The sequence below is a fragment of the Rhinatrema bivittatum genome, chromosome 13 (genome assembly GCF_901001135.1).
Source record: "Rhinatrema bivittatum chromosome 13, aRhiBiv1.1, whole genome shotgun sequence".
Lineage (NCBI taxonomy): Eukaryota > Metazoa > Chordata > Amphibia > Gymnophiona > Rhinatrematidae > Rhinatrema > Rhinatrema bivittatum.
The window spans coordinates 72,531,656-72,559,565 of NC_042627.1; the positions used below are offsets into that span (position 1 = coordinate 72,531,656).

A 27,910-nucleotide genomic window follows, 5' to 3' on the forward strand; every position below is an offset into this window, starting at 1 on the left:
AAAAAGTTTGCAGAACAAGATCTTTGTTATCCAGAATGTGTTGTCTCCTGCTGCTCCCCTGCAGTCGTAATACGCTGCTCTGACATCCAAGACGGTCGAAGAGCCAACAAGCACGATGGCAAAAGCAGAGGACCACGACCTTTGGAGGAGAATCCGACATGAAATTCTAAACGTGCAGCTAAACTGGGTCCCTCCTTTGGTGTCCTTAACTAATAAATTGTGAGGGGAAACAGTAAGCGGAGGCAATGTCAAATTATAAATGTTGATTCGCGTAAATGTTAAGACTTTTTAAGCATTCCCTGAAGCACCAATAAAATACAGTTCAGCATCTTACAGATTTTATACAAAGCCTAGACATTTAAATACGTACATTAAAAAAAACCCAAAAACACCTCAGAAAGAGGAGGTCCAGTTTAAGAGGAACCACAGCGATTCCAGTGTGGCAGTTTGCAAACCGGGCGCTTAACAATGAGATTTTTGAGCCACTGCCAGATGCTGTACAAGTAAACACGGTGCACACATGAACATCGGTTTTGGTTTCAGATGCTACAGAAACGATGGTCTCCATCTTCTCTTCGCACGCGACTCAAAGCGGAGTGACCCCCTGTCTTGCTGCGCTCACAGTCCCGAGATAACATTTACCTGGAAAGAGAATTAAAAAAAAAAAAAAAAAAAAAACCACTTTTTAATCATTTTCTTTCAGCTACACAAAAAAGGTTTTGCAACAGTTTTAGTTAGAGAAAACTTCAGTCAACTGCCTAGTAACTATTTTCCCTCATAACATTTTTACTTTGAAGGCACCAAGGGGGGGAAAAAAAAAAGGCACTTGTAGCTTTGAGTCCGCATAGCAACCTGGGAAGCTACTTTAAGGTACTGATGTGCAGTGAACATAACAAACAGATGTTTTACACAGCGGGAGAAAAGGAGCCAGCACACACCAGACTCAAGTCACTGTTGTTTCTATGGGGAAAAAGTCCTGACATCTGGAGATCTCTCACAGATGTGCTGCCAGAAAGAGTATTTGAGAGGGTCTCAGGGACTATTCAGCTCTGTCCCACTGAGGTTTACTCCTGTGTGCAATTCTTTGCACACCTCCGCGTTTTGAAGAACCGAACCCAACCAAGGGAAGGAAAAGTAGCGCAGTTTGCACGTGGTCTCCGGCAGCCCCACATTTTCAAAGGTCACTATGCGAAGCCACCGCCCCTCTGCGCAGAGGAACAGGACGTGAACCTCAGAGGACGGAAAGAGCAAAGGCCATGGCAGTGCCTAAAAGCAGGGAGGGGAGAACTTTAGATCTGAGCTAGCAACCATGCAGGAAGAGCTCAAACTTCAGCCTTAGGCCTGCTGAAAACCCACGAAGATCATTCTAAGCATTTCAACAGCAACGGCTGCTGGACTTCCCCCCTGAAACTAAAAATGAGCCCGTTTTTGGACTGTAATTCATGGTGCAATCTGTATAAGGTTCTTGGGAGCAGGGAGGAGGGTTGGAACGAGAACAGGCTTCTGTCAGACGGTCGACTGACACCAGAATTTATCAATCCACCAAAACTGAAATAAGAAATGACTCCGTGAAACGAGGGCCTTACAGTGTCAAAGTCCAAGCGCAGATCACAACTGAAACTGCCAAGCCTGGGACAAAAAAAGTACCTCAGATCTGTGCTCAAGTGCGGGTATCTGGAAACCTTTACTTTTTTTCCTCTTTCCCGTATTTTCTAGAATGTTCCATCGCTGCAGGGCAATTTCCAGGCTCCTCTTCCTATTCGTCAGCTGCCGGATGTGCGGGCTCAGGTCTGAAGGATATTGCCACAGGAACAACCTTGCATTCAAGGACGGGAAGTAAGTGAGTGTGTGAGAGTGTGTGAGAGTGTGTACACAGCACCTAATCGCTCCAAGTACTATGGCAGAAGGGCAAGTAAAACAAATCCTTGTAAGAAGCATCCAGGTCTAGTCAACTTGACCAAACGTTGCTGTACAATGTTCCACAGCCCTTCAAGGATCCTCATCTGGAGGGATACAGCACCGCAGCATGCCAAAATATCCCAAGGGAAGAGATACAGGATGCGCCAGGAGGATATCTGCAGCCACACTATTCCTACACCCGTCCGTGTGTCACTGCGGACAGATGGACAACATGAATCTTAAAGAGACAACACCTGCTGCCAAGAAGAAAATGCAAATTGTAAACAGGGCTACGTATATAGTTGAAAAAAAAAATATTTTTTTAAGAAGGGGCATGCGACTCCTCTCCCTCTCATACGTTAACCTGCTTGACGTTAGCGCGTGGTCGGTGCCAAATACAAAAAATGAAAAGCTCTAAAGGCAAGGTGTGCTTGGATCCCTCTCTCTTTCTGCCACACCTGATAAACAAACACTGCAGGATCTTAAAAGCAAGGCCCAACCTTTCCTGCTGTTTCACAGGAGATGTGTTAATCGGGGATGTTGTGTCAGGAAACAAAACGAACAAAGCATCTGGGCTCTCGGCTGAAAAGTGAGCTGGCACCATACGTGTTAGACATAAAATCTATGCGTGGCCAAAAAAAAAGAGACACACGTTAGTTCTTGAACCATTAACACAGCAAGCAAATTAAGTTGGGAACGGTTCAAAAAAAAAAAAAAAAAAGGATAAATAAAGCTCTAGGCAGCTTCCTAAGCAGGGGTGGGCAGGCCGCAGAATCGCCAGCTTAGACCGCGTCCTGGTTCCGTTGTGCTTTCAGTTTGTCTAAGAAAAGCGGGACCACAATGGCTGGAACCAGGACCCAAACAAAATGCAGTCGATTGACAATCAAGTGCGACGAAAGCCTTTTTGCGTCCCAGGGTACTTTTTTAGCTATCAAAATTCACCAAGAGCGTGGGGTTGAATGAGTACTCCCTGCAGGGGCGCCGTCCGGACCTGGCTCTTTTCAGCTGCCGAGAGCTCCTAGAGGGCCCAGGCCTTTTCTTTCCATAAAGCCAACGTGATTTGACGTCACGAACCACAAGTTCCACGTGGAACCCAACGGGGCCTGTTTGTGGGACACGCATGCCTGCGTGTGTGAGCGGATCTCAAAAAAGGTAACCTAGCGAGATCCTGCAGAACTCCCCCCCCCCCCCGACATGTCCGGGGGGGGGGGGGCGGAAACCTGGGTGTGGATAGGATAGCAAACAAAAAACTCTCAGGGACACAGATGCACAAATGGACAAGGAAATCTCGGGAAGTAACCTAAAAAAAAATCAGACTGTTTCCATTAAACCCTAATGTGGCACAAACAGAAACGAGGGGGCATCGACTACACAAGGTACAAGTCATTTTGGGTGAGGAAAGCCACGGCTCATCCTGAAGGGCTTGCAGTGCTGCATCCCTTGCGCTGCCTCCTCTCCACATTTTCCTCCACGGCTGTGGTCAGTTCATTCTCTCTCTCTCCCCACTGCTTCTTCACTGCAGGCTGCGCTGCTGGGATCTCGGACACATCACTATGAAACGGACAGGTTTTGGCGAGGAGTTAAACCATCGGCACCTGCCCCCGCAACGCTCTTCTTCTATCTGTGATTCAGTGCAACTGCGCTCGCAGCCGTCAAGCTAGAAAGCAAATCTTTTCCTGTAAAACCCTGAACTCTGGAGCTTGTGTCTCAGGCAGTTTGGCTCCCCTAAATCTAAGCTGGCCGTCCTGACAAACACACCATGGGCATATCTGCTCTTGGAAATGAATTTCTGTCTAACAGAGACTACCAATGCCCGGTAGACTTAATGCTCCAAACAATACACAATCGCTTTCTGATTGCAACATTAGAACTGGCTGATGCTTTTGTGTCTGCCTAAAACTACATCAATTCTTCCTTTATGTTTCTACGCATCTAGACAAACTATTAAAATTGCCTTTGCAGACTGCCAGCCAATCATTTGTCTGTGCTGGAAAAGATCGGAGAGGGGATATGCACACACACACACACACACACACACTTTGAAGGAAAAGATTTGGTTTGGCTTTGCGTAGACGAAGAACTTTCAACTCAGTCCCCGAATCCTAAGAGTATCCCTCCAGAAGCTTCTGAGCGGCAGAAACCAGAACTCACAAATACCTTCATTTAAAAGCACAATAAAAAATTATCCACACAAAACAGATATTTGATTACTTCCCCTCCCTCCCCAGCTAAAGTTTTTGTCTGGGGGAAATCAGTGCCTGCCTGAAACAAAATGTACCCAGGCGGCTGGACTGGGCAGGGTCTGTTCCTAGGGCGCAGTTTTGCTTTCCAGGTAACTCTATCCAGATAAAGAGCTGTCCTTCAGCTCTCTGGAAGCATCCAGCAGCCCTGTCAGCCAGATATCTGGATAACGTTACCCCGGTAATTTACTTGGGAACAGGGCCCAGAATGGATTTTAGGCACAATAGCACTATCCAGCCACAGCTAAGCAGTTCAGCCTGGATCCCTGCTGAGAAGAGGAGGGAGTCACAACCAGGTCTGGCTTTCAGGAGAGCTGCAACGTTGGGGGATGAAAAACTGAAGTGCTGGGACCAGGAGTGATAGTGGCTGGGGATCTAAAGATGGCAAAGCAATGTGACAAGGCATTGCTGGGCTGCAGAGAGGAATAGCCAGTGAGAAAAAGGAGGTGGTAATCCCCTTGGACAGGGCCTTGGCGAGGCCTCACCTGGAGTACTGTGCTCAGTTCTGGAGCCCGTATCTCAAAAGGGACAGGGACAGGATGGAGGTGGTCCAGAGAAGGGCAACAAAAATGGTGAGGGGTCTGTATGAGAAGGACCTGAATATGTAAACCCTGGATCAGGGAAGATATGGTACAGACCTTCAGACACCTGAAAGGTTTTAATGATGCACAATCGACAAACCTTTGAAGGACTGGAATTGCCTAACTTGAAGCCGAAAGATTATTTAAAAGATGAGAAGAGTAGTTTGTTTTGTGATGGAGATTTCTTTTTAAAAATTTGCATTAGCTCAAATTTAGTCAAACATTGCCAGATTCAAAACGTGCAGAGCACGTGAAGCTATTACAGACCTGTGAATACTTTGAGTACCGGGGTAAATCTGCACAGGTACCCACCCAAACCAGGTAACGGCGAAGCTGAGTCAAGATCCAAGAAGCCTGCATGTACCTTGATCTGTGGCCAGATTATGCAAAGCCCCCCTCCCACGTGCCCCAGTACAAAGGAAGCTCAGATCTCCCCCAGGCTAGCTGAAATACCCTAAAATGGGGTGGTGGAAGCCGATCCTCAAGAGCCACAAAAGCCCGCCTGGTTTTCAGGATCCATGCAATTAATATGCATACAAAGGAGGCAGTGCATGCAAAGCGCTCTCATGCATATTCATTGTAGATTCCTAAAAACCAGGCCTCTGTGTGGCTCCTGAGGACCAGAGTTGGCCACCCCTGCGCCTATAACATCGCAGAGAACAAAACCCTTAAGACATGATATTCAATTTGTCTAACTTAAATATGCATTTACTGCACAGTTTAAAGAAAAAAGTGTTTACAGAAAAATAAACAGAAATGATGAGACTGCTAAATACAGACAGAGACTGGAAACAGCAAAATCCCTGTGTCTAAAATTGTACTTGCAGAAATAAGCACAAACTCCTCCTTGTATGTTGCAGAAGCTGTGACAGATCTAATGCACATAAAGGACGTGTTTGTTGGAAGAGTGGCCAGCTCGTCCACAGAGGAGGTCCAGCTACGGTACCTACACATCACATGAACGCCTTCAGCAGGCCGGAAATCCGCTCAGATTCGGCTCCTGGCCTAGGTTTTGCTCATTATCTTGCATTCACATCAACCAGTGGCCTCAAAACATCCTACACACAACCCACAGCAACGAACTGCCAGACCAATGCAATGAAGCGCAAATAAAATACATACAAGCTTACATTTTCTTTACTCGTGTGGGAAAAACAAGAGAGAGTTAACGCCTAGTGCAGTAAGCTAATGGCATGCTAATGCATCAGTGCTGGAAAAAAAAAAGAGAAAAAGGCAGGCTAACCCAGAAACATGCCCGGACGACGTGCTTAGCACGCAGAAAATGCACGGAAGACATGCTTAGCACGCAGAAAATGCAACGCGTTAAACATTCTGCACAGAATAAGAGGTTTCAGCACACAAATAGTGTTTTCTGCACATAAAACGTGATGCATGCACACAAACTGAGTGCATTAAAATAACATTACATACAAAGCATATTCTTTGTGCACCAAGCTTCACTTGTGCACAAACTGTGTCTGATGTGCATGAATGCAGAGCACAGGACCGCAGCACCATGTTTGTGGCGTACGTCTGCAGTCACACCGCAATTTCTCACTCTCCAAACTGAACACATTGCCCCTCTTCTAACGGTGGCAGCAGGTTATGTTTCATAAGGCGTAATTAGGGGGCTGTCTTGGAGGCTCGGGGCAGTGTTGTCTCCTGCTCCTTGGGCCAGGGGATGCTGCAGAGTTAGCACTCAGAGCCGCTGGATGAGGGGGGGGGGATTGGGGTCTCATCACATAAATACAACCCCTAGTGGCCAGACGCAGATGACTGCAGGTTCCAGAAGGAGCCCTGGTGCATGCCCCCCCCCCACCACCACCACCGGCCGAGGGCCGTCACTGCCATAACTGGGAGAGGATGCAACACTGGGGGGGGGGGGGGGGGAGGGGAAGAGCAGGGAATAAATCCGCAGGCAGATGACATCTAAACCTCATGGTGCCAGATCTCAGGCCCAGCTCCTGCTGAGCTGAAAACCCAAAAGGAGTGGGGGAAATATTAAAACAGGCGCCAAAGATTCTGCAAGGGCTATGGCCGCGTCCGCCGCCACAAGGCGCGGGAAGGAGAAGCCACCAGCGGGTAAAATATTATAATTAATTAAAGGCACTGTACTCTACCTGTACCTGTACTTCACATCAAACACCGTCGCATCTTCATCATCGTCGTTCTCTTCGTTCAGCGGCGCCATTTCCACTCTCTCAGCGGGTGTCGTGATGATGTCATACTTTCGGGTTTTTCTGATCTTTTTTCCAGACCTTAAAAGGAAAAAAAAAAAAAAAGTGACAAAACTGTATTTACGTGGCTTGAAAGACCGAGAGAGCAGACGTTCCCACCATCTAGATTAGCAGGGCTCAATAGATCTAGAGCGCAGCGGGACTTCGTAAATCCGGTTTCGTTCTCTTTCTTTCTTTGGAGCTACCACTTTTTCTCATCTCTACTAAGCTCAGTTTGTCAGCCTTTCCAGGCTGGGATACACAGCAATGATCCTTCGGTGCCCGGGATCAATGTACCGGCACTGCACATTAATGAGTCTCCCTACTGCCTTTTCTGAAGCAGTAATCCTGATGTTTAATCAATGCAGGCGCTTGACAAGTTGACAACTTGAAGAGAACAGCATCTAATTCTCCCCTGCCGATATCAAGGAGGAGCAGAGCAAACATTAGCAATTCACCACCAAAGGAAGACAAACCAAGTGGCAAAATACTGCCCTTTCAGTTGTCCCTATAGGCAGGATCCTCCCCTGGTGCTCCAGCATCAGTGCGGCGGTGCCAAGGCATTAATTCACTCTCTACATCTTAAGTATGGAAAACCAGCAGGAAATCGATGCAAAAGAAGAGCAACACTTAACCAGGACTTCCAGAGCAGTCTGCTCTGAAAATCCTCCCTCCAGCAAGACGGAACCTCTCTCGCTGTCTTTGCGGGCATGATCGAGTCTCTCGGAGGCTTATTCTCAAGCCTAAATTATCTCCAGCCCCCAAATACCTCCTCCTCACCCTTTTTGCTCCTACGAAATATCATTGGATTTTGCACCTCAAGAAAGCAAGGATATATGGTTCTCATTAAAGTAATTTCATTCACCTCCAAGTATTTCCTTTCCTACTGTGTTCGGTATTGCCCCTTACAACGCCGAGCAGCTTCCCTCTGTCATGCCCCAGGTTGAGACTGATGGGTAAGACTCAAATCCGGTGTCCCAAAGATCAAACGTAATCTTGGCAGGCCTTGCTTTCCACATCCCAGGGTCATGACCCTGCACTTCTTGGCCTTGGAGCACAGCTGACAAATCGTCAAACCACTTTTCAAGAATTCTTAAATCATTTTTCATTCTCTCTACTCCTTCAGGCATGTCCACTCTTGCAGGTCTTAACATCATCCACAAAAAGGCAAACTTTTCCTTTTAACCCCTCCAAAAATGTCGCCCACAAAGATTTTGAACAGAACCGGTCCTCGAGGTACTCCACTTCGCACCGTTCTCTCATCAGAGCGGATTCCAGTTACCCTGTCAGTTAACCAGTTTGTAATCTACTCCATCACCTTGGCACCTACATCCAAGCTTCTCATTTTATTAACGAGCTTCCTATGCGGGACTGTATCAAAAGCTTTGCTGAAATCCAAGTAAATTACAGCAAGTGCTCTTCCTTGACCCAGTTCTCTCATTGCCCAATCAAAAAAGTCAATCAGGTTTGTCTGGCAGGACTTTTCCCTGGTGAATCCATGCTGCTTTGGGTCCAGCAACCCACCAGACTGCAGATAGTTCGCTGTCCTTTCCTTCAGCAGAGACTCCATTAATTTCCCCACCACCAAGGTGAGGCTAACCGGCCTGCAGAACTAGGGAAGCATCTGTACATTTTTGGATGTCTAACCTAATAAACCAAGGCCAATAGGTAAGAAAGAACAGCGTTTACACGGTTACCTTCCAACCCAACCTTCTGAAGATTTAGCCCCACATCACCATCAAGTAGCATCCACTTTCTGTCACTGTTACCCTGGGCGCGACTGGAACCATTGGTCAACAGGTAAAAGGCTTCTCAATCCCCTCAGAGTTATTTAGTCCTGCCACGAATGCCACAAATACTGTAAATAATTCACTACAGCTTTCCCTGCCTGGCGCCCTTCATTCACAGGTTTGCAGAAGCAGTGACCAATCTCACTCATTTGATTCTCAGGAATTATGCAATTCTTTTTACTGGGTGTTTCAAAACCACATAGGTCCATTTTGCAAATAAGATTATTTAATTATCAACTTCCCTAAAATGTCAGGTCAGAGAAGGAAGTCTCCACACTTGATAAGGATTTATTTTATTTTAAAAAAATTCTAGACTGCTTTCTTGGACAAAATGACCACCTTAGGCAGTATGCAAGATGTCACCAAATGGTATCATTTACAATTTTAAATCTCGGATTCAGAATGCAGCCAAATCATTTGCCAATCTATAAACCACTTCAGCAGGGAGTGGAGTCAGACAGACACATTTGCTTCTTATCTACTTTGAGCTTGGAAATTTGATTTCTAACTCCCCTCCGTGACATCTGAAAAATAGCCACGGTTTACATATAAAAGGTATATAAAAGGCATCATGAGCCCCAAAGAGCCATGTGCGACTCCTGGTAATGTTATGTGACTATTCTCTCATATCAACTATGGAGCTGACTTTCAGAAAACCACTTGAACGGCAATATAGCCAGTTAGATCACAGCTGAAATGTTTCCAGAATCTAGCAGGCAAAAAAATATAGACACCTAGATTTAAACAAGTTCTGCCTGCACATAGGGACTCCCACCTGACTTGGCCGGCTAGTGCTGACAATTAGCATTGGCCAACTAATGGGGTTATTTTCTAAAGACTTATCGCATGCAAAAAGGCCCTTTTCGCGTGCGATAGCATGCAAAATTGATTCGAGGCGGAGTGGGTGGTGTCTTCGCTGGCGGCGATAAGGTTAGTAACATTACCATCGCCAGTTGCGCACCAAATAGCGCCACCTTTCACAGTAGCGCTATTTGGTGCGAAAGCCGGCAGCGAAGACACCGTGGTGGTACGAAGGCTGCGGGCTTTCGCAGACTGCCCCCCCCCTCCCCCGTTTTTGCTGGATTCATCATTCAGCGATGAATGATGAATCCAGGCCTAAGTTGTTACTTTCTTCAATCCAAATATGTCCCGGGACTGTCCAGAATTTGAGTGCTTAAACACAGTCACAGTAAAAACAGCTGCCTATACCTGTGGCAGCAGATTTTCAAAAGGGGCCCACCTGGTCATCTTAACTGTAGTTAGGCAGCTAGATTGGACCTACAGGGGTAGAAATTATCCGAAAAAGTGGTAAAAAAAGAGAGAAAAAAGTTATAGTCACAACAAGAACAATTTCACATCTATACACACATGCACACAAAACAAAAGAAACGAAGCTCATAAACGTATGCCCCAAAGTGTGAGATTTAAGGCAATAAGTGAAATCATTCCTGATCTAAGCCTGTACCTGCAGAAACTCCAGTCACTCACACCCCGGCACTGGCAAAGTTTTATTCTGTAACAGATGTTAGCACAAAGGGTTAAGGAATAGTCCAGATAGCAGAGGTGCTGGGCTAAGACCCTACTTGATCTTGACAAATCTGAAGGTGTTCCAGTGACCCCCACACCGAAACAGTGACGGGCGTTTGAAGATGTCAATCCATGATCTAACCCAACCCTTCAGTACTCCACTACCCAAAGACGGTAAGTTTCAATAGAGCCTCATAAAAAAACGGCGGGAAATGCAAAACCTCTAGGCCAGTTAGGAAGAATTTAAAGAACCGATTCTTGCAATTCATGATCTGCTTGAGAAAAAATTCAACATTTGAGAGGCAGACGGGACAAACCTGTTCCTTTTAAAAATGGGAGCATGACGAAGACTTAAGTTGAGTACGTAGTTCCATACGAGATAAACCATGCAACTAACAAGACGTAAAGTGGTTTCATGGGCCTGTTGGGGGAAGGGATGACTCAGTTTTTCCTGTTTCTTCCCATCCAGCGGTGCCTTTATTTTATTTTGTTTTCATTTTTACCCAGGGTGTTTTGGGCCAAATCCCTCATCATATGCAAGTTCTTCACACTCCTTGTTGAAGCATCAGTGATGGAAGAAAGACAGAAACTGATTCACTGGCTCATTATCCACTTTCTGGCACCATCCTATTTTAGGTCAGCAGCAACAGGGCGACGGGAATATTTCTATCAACCCTCGTGGCGAGAGCCCCGGAGACCTTGCTTCCGCCCCGCCCCACACGCACGCACACAAAAGGCTGCAGGAAAGAAACGCTTCCATTTCCCTTCCACCCTCATAAATTACATTTCCTATTCCCTTGAAAACTTGGTATTGTGCTAGAAATGAGACCCTTGGATTTGAAAAACGGAGTCGATAATCTCACCACCAAAATAATTCATTTCATGCCATTTCCAATCCATAAAATTGTAAGAAAAGCCACAGCAGAGCCAAGCTCAGTTCATGTATGCGTTGCAACCTGGATTTGGCAGTAATCAAGCGATGTCATGCATTTCTGACAACTGGATCCCCTTAGCCACAAGGAATTTATTTATTTTTAACTTTTATATACCGATGTTCCTGTATAGGATACATATCGCACCGGTTTACATGAAACAGAACTGTCGCCGAAGGGCGGATACAATGAACATGCGGAAACAATGAACATGGGAAACATTAGAAGTACACTATAGTATAATAATAATAAAATCATAATAAGATAATACTAATAATAAAATAGAAAACATAGGGCTATGCCTGATGAAACTTCAAATAATCTTTAGGAGAAAGCCATCGTGACGGGAAAGGAAGCGTAGCTGAAGGGTAACAGGAGAGAACTAACTAAGCATGTGGGCAAGTTAAGAGAGAAGAAGTCCACAAAGTGCAATTAGACGTTTAACTTAAAAGGATTCATAGAGGGACTAAGTGACTTGGTAGTTGTGTGAATGTCCGCGGTTAGGGAATTAATGTAACCTTTGTCTCCCGGAGAAGTCGAAGGTCTGGGGGATATATATAGAGTGCCGGTATAGATAAGAGGGCTTAGAGTCACAAATCTGGTCTATAGAATGGACATAGACCAGGGGAGCCTTAGTGCGAGGAATTATCTCTCCGAAAAGGCCTGGCAGAAGAGCCATGTTTTCAGTTTCTTTTTGAAAACCCAAGGGCAGGGTTCTTGGCGGAGGTCCGCCTAGCTGAAGAAATTGGAATACCAATTTCTTCCAAGTAGGCGGTTCAGTTCAGGCAATTAATAAGGAAAAACCAGGCCCGTGAAGACGATGAAAGGAAACAAGAGGTAATCTTCCCTGTGTTTTCATTTCATGAAATATTTGTATGTATTGAAGGCAATTCTACTCACCCGGGCAAATGGGGGCTTGTCTAGTAGACAGGAAATTAGCTGGGATCTATGGGGATCATTTTGTAACTTCATGTATAAAAAAAAAAAAAGTGGGCAAATATGCTCATAATTTACACCAATTTTCAAAGCAGTCTTATATGCTCAAGTCCATTTTGAAAATTATCCCACCAAATCTACCCAACAAGCTAGATCTGCTAAATCATCCACATAGACGTTTCTTCTTTTCAAAAGTATGCGTATAGATTTGCATGAAAAGCTTTCAAAGTTCACCTCCCAGGAATGCCTCTTGCTCAGTCATAAAGGTGACATACATGTGCAGGTTTTCCTGCATATCGGGCGGGCAATTCCTGCAGGCAAAAACACTGCTCTAACCACAGAAGGCCCCTTTGAAAATTACCCTCCCCATGTACAAATTGAAAATATACCCTTTAGGCATGGTGGTATTTGGTGAACTAGACAACCTGCATTCTCTTTATACCAACACAATATCTTCTGCTGGACCTCTGGCGTGAAAGAAGCAAAAATCAGCAGCCACTGGGTGCACGGCAATGCTTATCCACAGGCACGCAGTACTACAGCGATACGCTTGTGCCAAAGGAAAAACAACTGGAGGAGGCAACTCGGAAAGGAGGCGAGACTGCCCCCCTGGAAACAGAGCTCCCATTACAACCGGGTTCCAAGGAAAAGCAGGATGAGCCACCTCCTACTATTTCCCCAAATCTTCATTTCGGTTTTTTTTCATTTTATTATTCTTAATATCCCACTTGCTTAGCAGTGGTACAATTTAAAAGTAAATACCACAAACTGTGGCAAGTGGCCCAGGGGGAATTCTGTGCCTTTCAGGTCCTCTTCGAGGACTAGTTAAGAACCAAATTGCAAATCGAATACTGCTTCAGAAACAAAAAAAGTGGTTGTGCAGCATTTAGGGAGGAGGATTCGGTGGAATCAATATTCACCCTTATCATCCCCAAGACATTTGGTGGAAAACCTACACCCACCCTACTGCAGTATTAATTCACTACAGCCAAGAAGAAGACCTCACACTGTCAGCTTTAGGAACCCTTTGATTGGCAACGTCTTTATATGCTTCTAGAATTCCTCACAATACACAAGTGTGGATCACAATGACAAACAAGAACCCATCTAAGCTGACCCTACTCCATCTCCAGTTTTGTACTCCTCTCAGCTTTCTTGAATTCCGATAACCGTTTCTTCCTCTACCACCACCATTGGCAATCTAATCAAAGCCAGCGAAGGCTTTCAGCTCGGCTACTGGTGCCTTTCCATGAAACAGCAAATGAACCAGTAATGCTAATTTAATGAAACTAGAGGCTAGCCTAATGAAGCCGAATTCCTCCAATTCTAAATCTTCCATCAAGGGTTTATTTCATGCTAGCAATTAACAATTCCGCTCAGGCCTTGAATATTTCCCCAAAGTACTGGTAATTGTTCTTATTTAAAAACACTAATTTGTTACAGTAATCTGAAACTCACCAGCAGCTGTCCCAGGTACAACACTTGAATTCAAATGTGCGTATTTATTACACAAACTCTAACCGGCGTCCCCTCTAATAGCATTCACCCAGCTGAACCTCAGCTTTCAGGTATCCTTCAGCATTAGTAAAACTATGGCAAGGGTACCCAACTGATGCACATGATGAGTCCAACTAGCATTCAAGCAGCATCTCCCCAGCTGGGAATGAATGACGTCCTGACGACATAAGCACCAACCAACACAGAAGCTCTACTTTTCTGCACTAAGTCCTTATCACTGCTCACCATCAAAAACTTCAACACAAGCTGCAAAAGAGTTCTCATAGGTCCTCATGTTCACAGCACATAAAATAAAGCTAAAGGAAGTATGACATGCACAAGTCTTTACTGGTGTCCAAACCGTTTCGGGGTCCCCAAGTCCAACAGCTAAGTAAAAGCCTCTTAATGTTTGCATCTTCTAAATGCATTCTCGGTTTGGATTTCATGGGTTGATCCAGTTCTAACAGAGGTGTAACCATATGGCCCTGAATTTTGTGTTTGGGGAACTTTAAATAAGAAAAAAAATACTCAGATGTAGGTGTGGAAACTTTTCTGGAAAACTTGGATGCCAATCCATATTTTTAGGAGCCATGGGAAAATGTATATATATTTTTTTATTTTTGCTTTTAATGTCATTCTTTCAGCCGCAGACCAGTTCTTCTTCTTCTTCCTCCCGGACCTCAGATGACAAACTTCTCTGGCCCAGAGTCTGTCTCTCTCCTGACCACAACCAGAATCTCCTCCTCTGGTCTCAATTGCAGGCTCCAGATGCCAAACCTCGGGCATCCGACCTCCTGCAAATGGCCCTGCTGGTTGGAGTAACAGCGCACATGAGAAAGCCACCAAGCACAAAGGAACACGAGGGTCGATGGAGTGGAGCCGCCACTGGTGATCGGGGAGGAAGACACATGGTCTCGTGGTTAGAGAGCCTCCAAGACTTCGTTTCCAGTACTGCCCTTCCACCAGCCCTAAGGGACCTGAGCCAAACCACTATCTTGCTGTGGCTTAATTTGGAAATGAGCGATAACAACATGGTTGCTCCCCTCTCTGTCTTTGGAAGCATCAACAACGATGGCCACCGATTTTCTGCCCCAGAGCTGGATAAGGACAATTTTAAAAATATTATAGCTGTACAGAATGCTGGCTACGCTTTGGATTAAAAAAAAACCCAAACAAAACACTGAATATTAGCTCTCAAGAATTCCACCAAAAACTTGGCGAGGCTCCAAACGACCCATCGCCCTCGCTGCTGCCCTCAGGCCCCGCCTACATAAGAACATAAGAACATAAGAATTGCCATGCTGGGTCAGACCCAAGGGTCCATCAAGCCCAGCATCCTGTTTCCAACAGAGGCCAAACCAGGCCACAAGAACCTGGCAATTACCCAAACACCTAGAAGTTCCCATGCTACTGATGCAATTAATTAGCAGTGACTATTCCCTAAGTAAACTTGATTAATAGCAGTTAATGGCCTTCTCTTCCAAGAACTTATCCAAACCTTTTTTGAACCCAGCTACACTACCTGCACTAACCCCATCCTCTGGCAACAAATTCCAGAGATTATTGTGCGTTGAGGTGAAAAAGAATTTTCTCCGATTAGTCTTAAATGTGCTACTTGCTAACTTCATGGAATGCCCCCTAGTCCTTCTATTATTCGAAAGTGTAAATAACCGAGTCACATCTACTCGTTCAAGACCTCTCATGATCTTAAAGACCTCTATGATATCCCCCCCCATAGCCGTCTCTTCTCCAAGCTGAACAGCCCCTAACCTCTTCAGCCTTTCCTCATAGGGGAGCTGTTTCCATCCCCTTTATCATTTGGTTGCCCTTCTCTGTACCTTCTCCATTGCAACTATATCTTTTTGAGATACGGCGACCAGAATTGTACACAGTATTCAAGGTGTGGTCTCACCATGGAGCGATATAGAGGCATTATGACATTTTCCGTTTTATTAACCATTCCTTTCCTAATAATTCCTAACATTTTATTTGCTTTTTTGACTGCTACCTTTTCTCGGATGCTTTTCTGGTTTGTTTCAGGTTTGCTCCCCTTCTCCCTCCTCCAGCTTCTCTCTCTTCTTCTCCTCCTCTTCACCATGGCCTGCCAGCAGGGTTGGCCACAAACCACAGCAGCAGCAGCAGCATTTTCTTCTGCTTGCAAAGCCATTCAGGCTTATTTTTGCAGTTAGCGAGGCAGGATTCTTGACGTTCACAATACAAGCAGTAGCCTACCTGAGGCTGGGAATTGCAACCCAGCTCTTCAGGGCCTTCCGTGGAGCTCTTTCAGCCCACGGAAATGCTGGAGTCACGCGGAATAGAATGGGAGCGAGAACTGAATCTTCATCGAAAGTGGCTCACCGAGTGACAACAGACAAAGTCCGCCGTGCCTGTATAAATGCAAAGTACAATCGCCTGGCACAGGGCCACAGAGGGTCTTAGCCACGTAGAGCAGCTCAGGCCACGCAGAAATTCACAATTTCAGCTTTATTCAGGCACACAGAAACCAGTGCTGCCCAGGACTTCAGTCTGTTCCTCCAGGGCAAACTGGCTTAGCTGAGAAGTAGCTCTGTAGCCAGCCACAAGTGCATGCACGGTTTCCTGCTTTTGGCAGAGTTAAAAAAGGAGGCGGTCCTGAGTGAGGGGGAGGGAGGGGGAAAATAAAAATCTATAGAAATTTTCCAAACATTGTGCGTTATTTTACGTCACCCATACAAACAGCAGTACACAGTCGATCAGGCCACAGATGTTTTACTAGCTACGTGGGGAGCTTCTCCTTAAAACTGAGCCACAAAAGTACGCACGGCAAACACTTCCACATACTCTGCAACCCTGCAGGCTACCTGAAAAATCCCCCCCCCTTGTTTATTTATTAAACTGTGTACGCTGCAAATAAGTGGCTCTTGCAATCAAACAGCTCAAAGAAAATGCATAAATCCAAGGAAGAAAAAACCACCCTATAACCATTCCAAAAAGCCAGCCTAACAAGTCACATAAAGCAAAAAAAAAAACAAAAACCCTACCCCCCTACCAGCTTCACTCTAATCCCTTTCTAATGTCTAACAAACTCAATTCCTGAACTAAGATCACAGTAAACAAATGAATTCCCAAGGCAGGAATCCCTAACCAGAAGCCTGGCACAAGCACCAAGCTCCAGGATGTTTCCGAAGCCAGATCCTCTGGGAGAGAGCTGCATAAAGCAGGCCTGGCACCTATTTACCGACAGCCTGGCAAAGCTAGCAGGGGAGCGGCCAGAAACACCTGCCTGCCATGATCTCAGCGTCCTACCCGGATGGGAATCCTGCAGTAAAAGTTAGCCTAAGAGGACGTCAGGCAGCCAAAGCAGATCTTGCAGAACGGACTTAAATCTGCACACAGGCCTCAGCCCCCACCAAAAGACAGGCTGCAATATTCTGCAAGAGCTGCAGCTGCTTAAAACCGTCCAACGGCGCGCCACAGTACAGAGCGTTGTGGCAGGCATGAACAGCGGCGGCCAAGAGAGGGCGCAGCTGCCCGGCCGGAGTTAGAAAAGGGATTTCACCACACAGGCGGACAGGGCCTGCATCTAAAATATACTCCCCAATTTCAAAACCACCATTTTAGGTTGCAGAAATTCTCCCATAACCAAACTTACAAGAAGCCGGTCCCAGGGGCCAATCCATAGTGACTTTGATGGATGGAGACCCTTTCTGGTTCACCTGTGTCCAGCCGCTCTAGTGGTGTCCTGGTTCAGCTACCGAACCCACAGCGAGGCAAGAGGAGCGAAATCCTCCAGGGTCTCTTCCAATACAGACCCCCTACCCCACAGACAGAGGCCTCCTGAACTGCAGTATTCGCCCTCTTGTTGCAAAGTCCGGTCTGGCTTGGGCCGATGCTGTCCGGCTCTGACCCACGGAGGTTTACACCTGGGCATGAAATTTTGCACAGCTCCAGATTTCACAAGATCGAGGCCGAAACCAGCTCCAGTTTTGGGGGGAGAAATGCTTGAAATCAGCTTTAAAAAACGTGTCTCGAGCCAAGGTTTTGTGCTCGCCGTGGCCAACCTGTGTTTGGAGTCTGCTGTTTGGATTTCTCTCCCCAGTTGATTTTTCAGCTCTGGATTATTTAGCTTAACTGTAAGAAAAATAAACAAACTACTGCTTACAATTAAGGCCAGCTCTGGCTAATCCAAGCTATTTTACTGGGCGTGCAGACATCCTATGAAGTTCGTCAAAGCCACTGTGGGTCAAAGCAAGGTTTCCAACACAAAAATAAAAAAAACATTCCTTCAAAACATTGGATGGCAAAACACAAGCATGAAACAGCACAGCTACGGCCAGCTTCCGCAATCCACACATCGGCCTCCTGCAGTTTCCCTTCGTCTCGCCTTGCACCGTGCTTCAGCCATTCGTAGTCCAAAAAAAAAGACATTTCCTGCCAGCAAACCGGAATGCAAAAATCAACTGAAAATATTCTCCTTGTATTTCAACCAATTGCCTCCTATAAGAGATATCTGCAACGGAGAACAGCATCAGTCCCCAAAATCAGATCTGTACGGGGTTTTTTTTGTTTTTTTTTTACATCAATATGATCTTTCTTCTAATCAACAAAGGTTAATTCTCCTGTGAACACAACTGAAATGTTTTGTCACCTTTCCTGTCTACTTCTGCAAATCTAGAGCTTTTTTTTTTATTATTCTTGGCACGGTTCTGTTCCATTGCTCTATGGCCCAATCACAGCTGCTACGTGACCGTGAGGCGGCAGGGCCTATTTCAGGTATCAGCCAGCATACATGTACATTGTTGTATTATTTAGCAACCCCTATTTGTCACATTATAACCCTGCTACTGCTGCACTAAACAAATATAACCTGCTTAGCTGTTTCTGTTAATCTGTTAGTATAGTCACTCTGTAAGAGCTGTTCTATTGGTTACACTGTAAAGCTCGGTTGCTGACTCCATGTTGCCTGTAAACCGATATGATGTCCAACAACGAATGTCGGTATAGAAAAAACCTTAAATAAATAAATAAATATACCACTTTTGGGTGGCGATGTACTATTGGAAGTTTGCAAATCGCATTGCAATCTGAATCCGAAAGCTTGGTGTTTTTGGCTTTTTTTCATCTGGACTGATTTTTAGGATCGCAGATTTCTGAGCACTGGATCGGTGGGAACATCTGGCTAGGGGCTCTGGATGTTGCAGTGGCAACGATCACAGCCCCTGGGCGGGGAGGAGGAGAGAGTCTCTGTCCTTGTGCAACAGTGACCCCTAGTGGCCGGATTTAGGATCTCTTGGCCACAGATTGTCGTTACAGTGACTGAGATATAAAATAAGAAGGGAGGGGGGTGGACAAATCCCTGGGTATTAGCAATGGAAGGCTGGTGGTGCCCGAGCCCCGCCCCAACACACTCCTCATCCCAGCCCCTGAAACATGCAACACTACCCCACACGTCTGCATCCCAACCCTCGTCATCGGATTTATTTATTTAAAAGGATTTCCATCCCAAAGTGGGTTACAGCAAAACATTCATAAAAAAGTTCAAAGAAGCAACAACAGTACAAGAAAAGAACACAAAACCTCGGCGGGAGATAGGACAAAACATAAAAAAAAACCCAAAAACATAATTAGGCTTCAGTGCCATTCTTCATCTGACAAGTTACTCATCAATGCCGAAGGCCTTCCCAAACCAACACGTTTTGAATCTTTTTTTTTTGTTAAAGTCAGCTTCGTCGCCTGCTCACCTAATTTCTTCAGGAAGCGAGGCCCCCGTCACAGAGAAGGCGCGATCTGTGGTCTCAACTAAGAGAGAAAATGAAACTGAGGGGGGGGGGGGGGGGGTGGGTCTCAAGCAGAGCTACAGGAAGAACTGGGGGCATGGGCAAAGCAGCCGCGGGGGATCTGCGCTCGCTTTTCTTCTGCAGGTAATTCCCCCCCCCATGGAAAACTCCGCACATTGCTGCCTCCCCCCCCACCCTTTGCCTAGTCACGTGCATTGTCAGCTCCCAGGTGTGCCTTTACCCGGGGTAAAGGTAGGCAATATTCAATGGCGTTTCCGAAAAGTACCCTGAAGAGCTGGTGGTGTTCGTCTACATTCACTTACTGCGTTAACCATCTCCGTTTACAGCCCTCGGAGTTGCAGGAGGGCCCTAAATTCGGTCTCCCCTAGAACAGAGAAGAGGAAGAACAAAAAATACGACAGAAGCATTCAAGTACTCGAGAACGTACAAAACGTTCCACTCCTGGTGTCTTCGCAAGGTAGACATAATGAGCAGGCAAGCATTTTTCAGTCAAAGGGAAGCTCAGTAATGAGAGGTCATGACACGAGACTCGAGGGGGCACAGGACTAACGTTAGAAAATGTTTCTTCAGGAAAGGGTAGGGACAACAATAACAACGGAGCTCCCCCCAAAGCCTGGTACAGGCACAAAGGTTGCTCCGTTGCAAGCTGAAGAGATTAAGTGCGCTCTACGGCATCGAGAAAGGAAGCAATTTCGGCTGTCGTATAATAATATTTCTTTAAGAGCACAGGAAGGCCAGCTCAAGTCTTATCAAACCAGCAACCATGGTGCATTCTAAGCAGGAGACCCTTTCAGTCAAAAGCAAAGGCCCTTGTAGCAAGGCTGGGACTGAGAACCAACGTTAGTACCAAGTTTCGGCATTGGCTCTCCCACTTGATGTCAGACTCGAGTCAAATGTAAGCACATTCCAAAAATCTTTGAAGACCTGGTTGTTCGAGCAGGCTTATATTCAAACTGGTTAAAGTGAGAGTATCATCTCCCGCCCTATTTACTTACTGTATGTTAGGATCATTTTAATTTGTTTCTTTTCTTCCTAGTATACTTTAACCAAGAATTAGTCTATGGTAATGTGTTAGATATGGTGTAGATGAATTGTTTATTGAGTGGAATATTATTGAAACTTGTAACTGACTGAGTGTCATTTTGTTTTATGATTATGTTTATTAGCTGTCAATTTTTAGTTCTAAATTTAAATTTGTTGAAGAATGTTTTAATTATTTATGTTTTTTTTAAAGAATTATGTAAACCGGCTTGAAGTAATTAACGAAAACGTTTCGGTATATAAAAAGGTTAAATAAATAAATAGCTCCCCAGAAGTAATTCAGCAGTTCCCAAATCCGTCCTGGTGGAAGTTTTAAGGATGTGCACCGTGAACGTGCATGAGACATTCTTCTATATCCTGGAGGCAATGCGTGCATGTCTCATGCACATCCCGAAAACCTCAACCAGCCGGGGGTCTCCCCCCTTCCCCCACACGGACAAAATTTGGGAACCATGGGCCTGATGAGCTACTAAAGCTCTTTAAGCAGCCGGTACCATCTGACAGAAAAGGAGATGGGCTTCTCACACACTATGCTGCTATGAGACAGATTTCCACAGCATGGGTCAGACTCAAATCTAAGCCACAAGATGAGCTCCCTACAAGAAAAGAGATTTAGATGCACGGCACAGGACATCCAGGCAGCCAGCCCCGCAAGTGATTTCCAAAAGGCACAAGCAAGCCTCGTTTTTAGGCTAATCATAACGAACATTCATCAGATATATCTACATACGTCAGATCTAAAAACAAAGCCAATGGTTACCTGAAAAACTGGATTATGGGAAGTCTTGCCCTAGAGCACCGAAACACCGCCCCGCCCCCCAGGGTGACAGCCTCGAAGAGTAACGGGAAACCTATTTTGCCACCTTCAGAGAAAAATTCTGTGCTCAAAAAAAGATGAAAACATTTTGCCAAAGGAAACTGTCACGATTACCGCACTAAAACTTTGAAAGGCAAAAAAAAAAAAGATAGAAGGGTCAGGGAAGTGCTTCCTAAGCCCCTCCCCTCCCCCAGCCGGTCAGGTTTTCAGGCAATCGAACATGAACATGCGTGAGATGGATTTGGAAACAACGCATGGATAATCCGACCTCTAAGGCAGCGGTTCTCAACCGGTGTTGCGACACACCAGTGGGTCCCGAAGCACACACAGTGTATGTATGATTAAGAGCATGTGTGTTTGTATGTGACTGAGAGCGTGTAGGTGAGAGACTATGTGATCGAGAGCCTGTGTGTAAATAAGAGAGAGAGAGCATATTTGTAAGTGTGTGAATGAGAGTCTGTGTGTGTGAGTGAAAGACACAGCATGCATGTATGTAAGTGTGTGATTGAAAGCCTGTGTGTGTGTGTGTATGTGTGAAAAGACATCGTGTGTGTAAGTGTGTGATTAAGAGCGTATATAAGTGACAGAGAAAAAGCATGTGTATATGTGCGTGATTGAAAGCCAGTATGAGAGAGAGCGCTTGTGTGTGACAGAGAGAGGAGAAAGTTCCAAGCAAACCACCCCTCCTCCTGCTAACTCAAAACAATCTCAGGGCACCTGGATATCAAACATTCCCAGATATGCAGAGCAAAGCATTTTTTTTTTTTTAATCATTATTATTTTTCATTATTGGGTCTTTGTGCCTGCGATTTGGAAATATTTTATTGGTCTCTAGAAATTTTTGATATGAGTTTTTAAATTATTGGATATTTCCTTCATCAGCTGGTTTTACTGCTATCGATTTTATATTTCTTGATTTGTTTTATGACACTGGTGATGTTTCTCTTTTTCCACTGTTAACACTGCAAACAGAATCTCTGGCTTGTTGTGGTTTCCAGTTCAGTTTTCCTTGGCATGTTTCTATTTATGCTTTATGGTCTCCTTATTCTTTGTTAGGTGAGGATCTGAACGTGTGACTGAGGTCAGGTTTTCTGCTGGCGTGTAGTTTCTGTGTAGGACTCTATAGCAGCCTGGCTTGGTCCGTTTTCCTAATAGGAGGCGTATTGGAGTTTTAGGGCCTGGTGTAATATTTTCAGTTTTGCCCTGTAAGTCTGAGTGCTGGAAATTGGCGCTGTTTTGGGATGGGATGTTTGTGCAATTTCTGTTCAGAGTATTTATCTTTCCCTTGTGTCATTCTGAACAATAAAAATAATACTGGGCCTTTATTTTTTTATTTCCGCCATGAATTGTGATGAGCAGTGTGTCACGGATGTGAGCGTGGCCTGTCAGGTGTGTGTCACGATGGGAAAAAGGTTGAGAACCGCTGCACATTCCCCAGCGCTCCTCCCCGAGGAGCGCTGGGGAATGTGCGCTCCTCGGGGAGGATGCTGGCAACTACGTTTGGGATCCAGGAGACACTTACCCCATGCGGATTTCCGAAGCCCCTCAGGAAAGGGCAAAGGCCCACCCACGGACTCCTGGAGCTCTCGCCACCTAAGCCACGATGCGACTCTTTCATTTTCTATCTTTAGCAAGGCGTCGCATTTTAAAGGTGCATTTTGAAGTTAACTTCTTCTGCAGCAAGCCCGCTGCATTCTGTGAACAGCCGCGGCCCTTGGCCCACATCACTTCTGGGAACGAGGGCAGTGTGCTCAGCTGCCGTGGCAAGCTAGCACCAGGAAGATAGCAGAAGAAAGGTGAAGGTCGGGGGCCCACCCACCCTGCACCATGGGAGCCCTAGGTTGGCTTCTATTTCTCAGGACAGCTGGGGCTGCAGAGGCAGCGCTCACAAGCTCTGGGAGGAGGAATCGCCACCCTTGCATGATGGCCGTACCAAGCAACCCACCCAGGGCACATGCCCACGGGTTTCTCCAAGGCTTGGTCACTGCGAGGGGGAAAACCATGCCCAGGTGCAAAAATCTCATGGCACCACGGTCCAGCGGAGGCCGGTTCCGACCCAGCAGGAAGGAACTGCTGAGCCAAGGTGAACACTAATTCAGCACAAGCTTGAAACTTGTGAGCAGCGGTGCCAATTATCAAAGCTGAACGGCTGCAGGCACTGCTCACCAGCTTCAAACCAGTGTTAATTCAACCCTTTCTCAGTGCATTAGCATGTGCAGGAAGGTAAAGGTAACAAGAGGCTGTGTAGATCTCTAGTAAATATTTCCAGTGTGACTCAGATCACGTGTAAGACAAGTGAACAAGTCAGACGCACTGACTCCCACCACTGTCACCCCCCCCATCAGCAGTGCCACAGGTTAACACCACCTCCTCAAGCCAAGTTTGATTTTGCCGTAGCAGCGAGTGTCTGATCTCCAAGGTGCCTTCCAAGCCCTTTGGATCTGCTGTCCATCTACTGACGAGGCCTGCGCCAAATTAGCTCTTTCAGGCATGGTCGAAAGGTCAAAGGGCTTGAGTTAAGGAACTGTCCTTCCAACAGTGTGGACTCCACAACTGCTCACATCCAGGAGATGGACATGCAAAATCAACAGCCAATATTCTGCCGCCCAAGCACTCTCTCCCTTTTAGAAAGGGAATTTTAAAAAATAAAATTAAAATGTGTTTTGTTTTTTTTTTAACTGCTGCTTCAGTTATGAACTCCAGCAAATCTTCTACTGTCAGTTCGTGTCCACCGGATCTCCCTGCTGACTTTCCACCCTCCCAGACCTGAAATTCTGGTGTCTAGAAAACCCAGTTCACAGGAAAGGGGAACCCGGGAACATTTCTGCCAGTTCAACATTTTTTAAAAAGCTGCATCCTGCACCCTTCCATCTGCAGCACGACATTCTTGAAATCCACCGCCAGCAGCCTACGTGTCACTGGCTCCTTGGTGCCAGTGCGAGCCCCGCCTGACCAGCTCCCAGAGCAGAAAAAAGAACCTGGGACGTTTGTACCCTAGGAGTGGCTGGCTACACGCTAAAGAAAAGGGCACAATCCTGTTCTCTGCCTTAAGATCAAATGCAACCCCTAAGCTGAGGACAGCCCCTTTGTGGTTGACAGACACTGTACAATACTGGGATGGGGGAAGGGGGCTAACCTCGCCCCACTGGGGATAAGAAAAGAGGAGAATTAAGCCTCCTATTAAAAAAAAAAAAAAAAAAAAAGTTGGAAACCCATTTCACAGGTCATCAGACATCAATACCAGGAAATTATTCAGAACCCAAGCTTCTGTAACAGAAAGATGAGATTTCGGCAAATTAAAATAGGGGCTCCTCTTTAGAGGAATCACAGGTGTAAGTGGAAAAGCAAGCAAACATGTGCAAGGGACATATCTACACGCTCCCCTCTATACGCCATACTGGATCAGAACAACGGTCCATCGAGCCCAGCATCCTATCTCTGACACCGGGACCCATCCGGGTCGCTCGGAAGTACCACCCCATAGAGCTCAAGAGTATAGGAATTTTCAGCTTTCAGACATTTTAACCCAAATGCATAAATAGAAGTCACAAGAAGAACAGAGCGGCCATTAAAGAGAGAGTTCACGGTTTTCTGTAACAAGGCTTCTATTCACTGTTACTTGCCAACAGTCCCTTTAACTAGCGTAAAAGGCAATTAAGTAAAATATTATTGAAAGCCACTGCCGAATCCCAAGGCCTGTAGAAAAACTGCAATATTTAAGATACCGAGGGCCCGATTTAGCAAAGGTTTTCTTCCATTCTGCAGCTGTTCAAAAGTTCCTGCTTTATGAAGTCCACGATTAACCTAGCCCTTAAGGCAGTGCCACAAAAAAACAAAACAAAACAAAAAAAAAACCAAGGAAAAATCCATTTGGCAGTAAGTTAGGTTTTAAATTATCACAAATCCAGTCATTTTTACACTACTGACTGCACGCACCAAGTAAAACAGGTGGCAGAAGCCCCAAAGAGGACAGCTGCACATAAACAGGATTAGAACTCAAGGCTGCTGCTACCTGTGCTGCTCCTCCAGATGTTGCTCAGCACACCTGCTTCCACCTAGTGAAATACAGCGAACTAGCTAGACTTTAAGGGCCAGTGCATTGAAAGGGGAAGAACTGGGCACACTATTTTGGTTTCAGCACGGGATATTTTCCTACCAAAACTTCTATGCAAACAAGAATGTTTGCAGAATACCAAACATAGCTTTGCTACAAAGCTTTCCACCTCATTTAGACAGATGTAGTTGAAGTTTTTGTGGAATCTGGTTTGCGAACCTATGCTGGTGTTAGTTTTTGGTACTTATGGCCTGGATTGGCCACTAGTGGAAACAGGATGCTGGGCTTGATGGACCCTTGGTCTGACCCAGTATGGCATGTTCTTATGCTTTTATCTGCTCATAGTTAATGAGCTGCTTTGCATAATGTTTCGCCACAATCCTTCAACTGTAAATAAAATTTAATACGTGTAAAACTGTGTGTGAAAAATAGGTATTTGTGAAGCAATTAGCAAAATACTACATGCTAAATGGTATAAAATAAAAGTGTAAGCTATCACAAATAACGTGCTTTAGAAATTTTATCACAGAAAATGGCCATGGCAAATTTTTTCTGCCTTTAGTATCTGGGCCTCTGTTACCTACACTTTTATAATAATTGTGCTTTTCAGTCTTGCGTTCTTTTTTTGGGGGGGGGGGGGGGGGGGAGTTTAGTAATTAAGAATATAAGAACATAAGCACAAGCCATACTGGGTCAGACCAAGGGTCCATCAAGCCCAGCATCCTGTTTCCAACAGTGGCCAATCCAGGCCACAAGAACCTGGCAAGTACCTGAAAAACTAAGTCTATCCCATGTTACCGTTGCTAGTAATAGCAGTGGCTATTCTCTAGGTGAACTTAATTAATAGCAGGTAATGGACTTCTTTTCCAAGAACTTATCCAATCCTTTTTTAAACACAGCTACACTAACTGCACTAACCACATCCTCTGGCAACAAATTCCAGAGTTTAATTGTGCGTTGAGTGAAGAAGAACTTTCTCCGATTAGTCTTAAATGTGCCACACAGCAATAGAAACTTTAGTCCTTACTTATACACACAACAGTGGCAGTGGTGAATGTAAATTCATCCCCCCCAACACTCACAGCTTTCATTCAATGCACAGCAATCCGGTTCTGTGGCATCTGGGAAGGGCTCCAGAGCCCATTCACTTCGCATCACATTAGGACTGGGCTGGGGCAGCTGCCTGCAGAAAAGCGAGCTGGGAACCCTTCCGATCTCCCCCAGGGCACAAAACCCATCCAAAGAGAGAAACGCTACAGCTCAGAGGGAAAGGGACGAGCCCGGCTTAGAGCAAGCGGCAGCACCGCTCTGTCCACTCTGCTGAAGAGGGGGCCTGACTGAGGTTCAGGAGTGTTGGATCCACCCCCTCCTAGGGCACAGCTCTAGCCTGCCAGTGGGAAAGGAGTTTGGGACTCATGAACGCAGGTGCAGACACGGGAGGACAAGGGTGGCTGCTTTTAAATCTTAACCCCTTGTAAGCTTTAACCAGCTCCTGAATGTCCCAGTCTGGGCTTCCCTTGCTCCAGGAGCAGGGACATAGTGCTGCCTAGGCCCAGTAGCGCTATGCAGTTATAGCAAGGGCTGGGCTGGGGCTACCACCTTTGCAAAGGCTTGCTAGCCCTCCCCGGACGTTTCACAGTGCAGCCGAGGCCCCGGAGTCATCCCCCCCCCCCCAGCCTTGCAGCGGGACTGCTCTGATCTCCCCCCCCCCCCCCCCAGCCTTGCAGCGGGACTGCTCTGATCTCCCCCCCCCCCCCCCAGCCTTGCAGCGGGACTGCTCTGATCTCCCCCCCCCCCCCCAGCCTTGCAGCGGGACTGCTCTGATCTCCCCCCCCCGACTTGCAGCGGGACTGCTCTGATCTCCCCCAGCCTTGCAGCGGGACAGCTCTGATCTCCCCCCCCCCCCCCAGCCTTGCAGCGGGACTGCTCTGATCCCCCCCCCCCCCCAGTACCTGCAGATGCGGATCACCAGGCAGAGGATGAGGAGGGCGGTGACGCTGCACACCGCGATCACGGTGCTTCTGAGGGCGGGCAGGTCGCGCAGGATGCCGGATATGTAGGTCACCAGGGTGGCGTTCCGCAGGTCGGCGCCCGCCGCCGCCTCCGTGGCGTTCGCAGCCCCCGGGGCGAGCTCGGGGCTCTCCTCCTGCCCGGTGCTCCCGATCGCCGCCACCGCAGGCAGAGCCAGGCTCTCCCGGGCGAGGAGCAGCGCCAGGGCCAGCAGCAGAGCGGGCATCTTCCAGCCACGGGCTCCCATGCACCGCTGGGGGGGGGGGCTGCAAGCAACCGATCCTTCCAGCGAAGCCAAAAAAAAAAAAAAATTATTTCCGAGCAACTGCTGCTCCTTTTTTTTTTTTTTGTTAACGTCCCTGAGCTGCGCTGGGAAACTCCGGCGGATCGCCCGCTAGTCCCCCCCCCCCCCGGCTGTCCGACGACAGAGGAGCCTGCAGGGGCTGCCTGGCAAGGACTCGGCGCGTGGCCCGATCGCCCGGGACTCCCGCGGCTTTCCTGCGTCCTGCGCGGGGTTTGGCGGGAGTGCAGGAAGCAGGTGCTGCAAACCCGGAAGAGGATTTGGCACCACGTTGCGATGAATCATTTGATCC

The 27,910-nt window shown here is 46.5% G+C and overlaps 1 protein-coding gene across 1 annotated transcript; it reads right to left on the minus strand.

Moving 5' to 3' along the window:
• On the minus strand, positions 1-27,910 carry LOC115074984 (membrane protein FAM174B-like). Its single transcript, XM_029575026.1, has 3 exons — positions 27,260-27,910; positions 6,841-6,978; positions 1-642 (listed from the first exon to the last, which is right to left on the minus strand). The coding sequence occupies exons 1-3, from the start codon at positions 27,562-27,564 to the stop codon at positions 639-641; spliced, it is 447 nt and encodes a 148-aa protein (XP_029430886.1). The 5' UTR covers positions 27,565-27,910; the 3' UTR covers positions 1-638.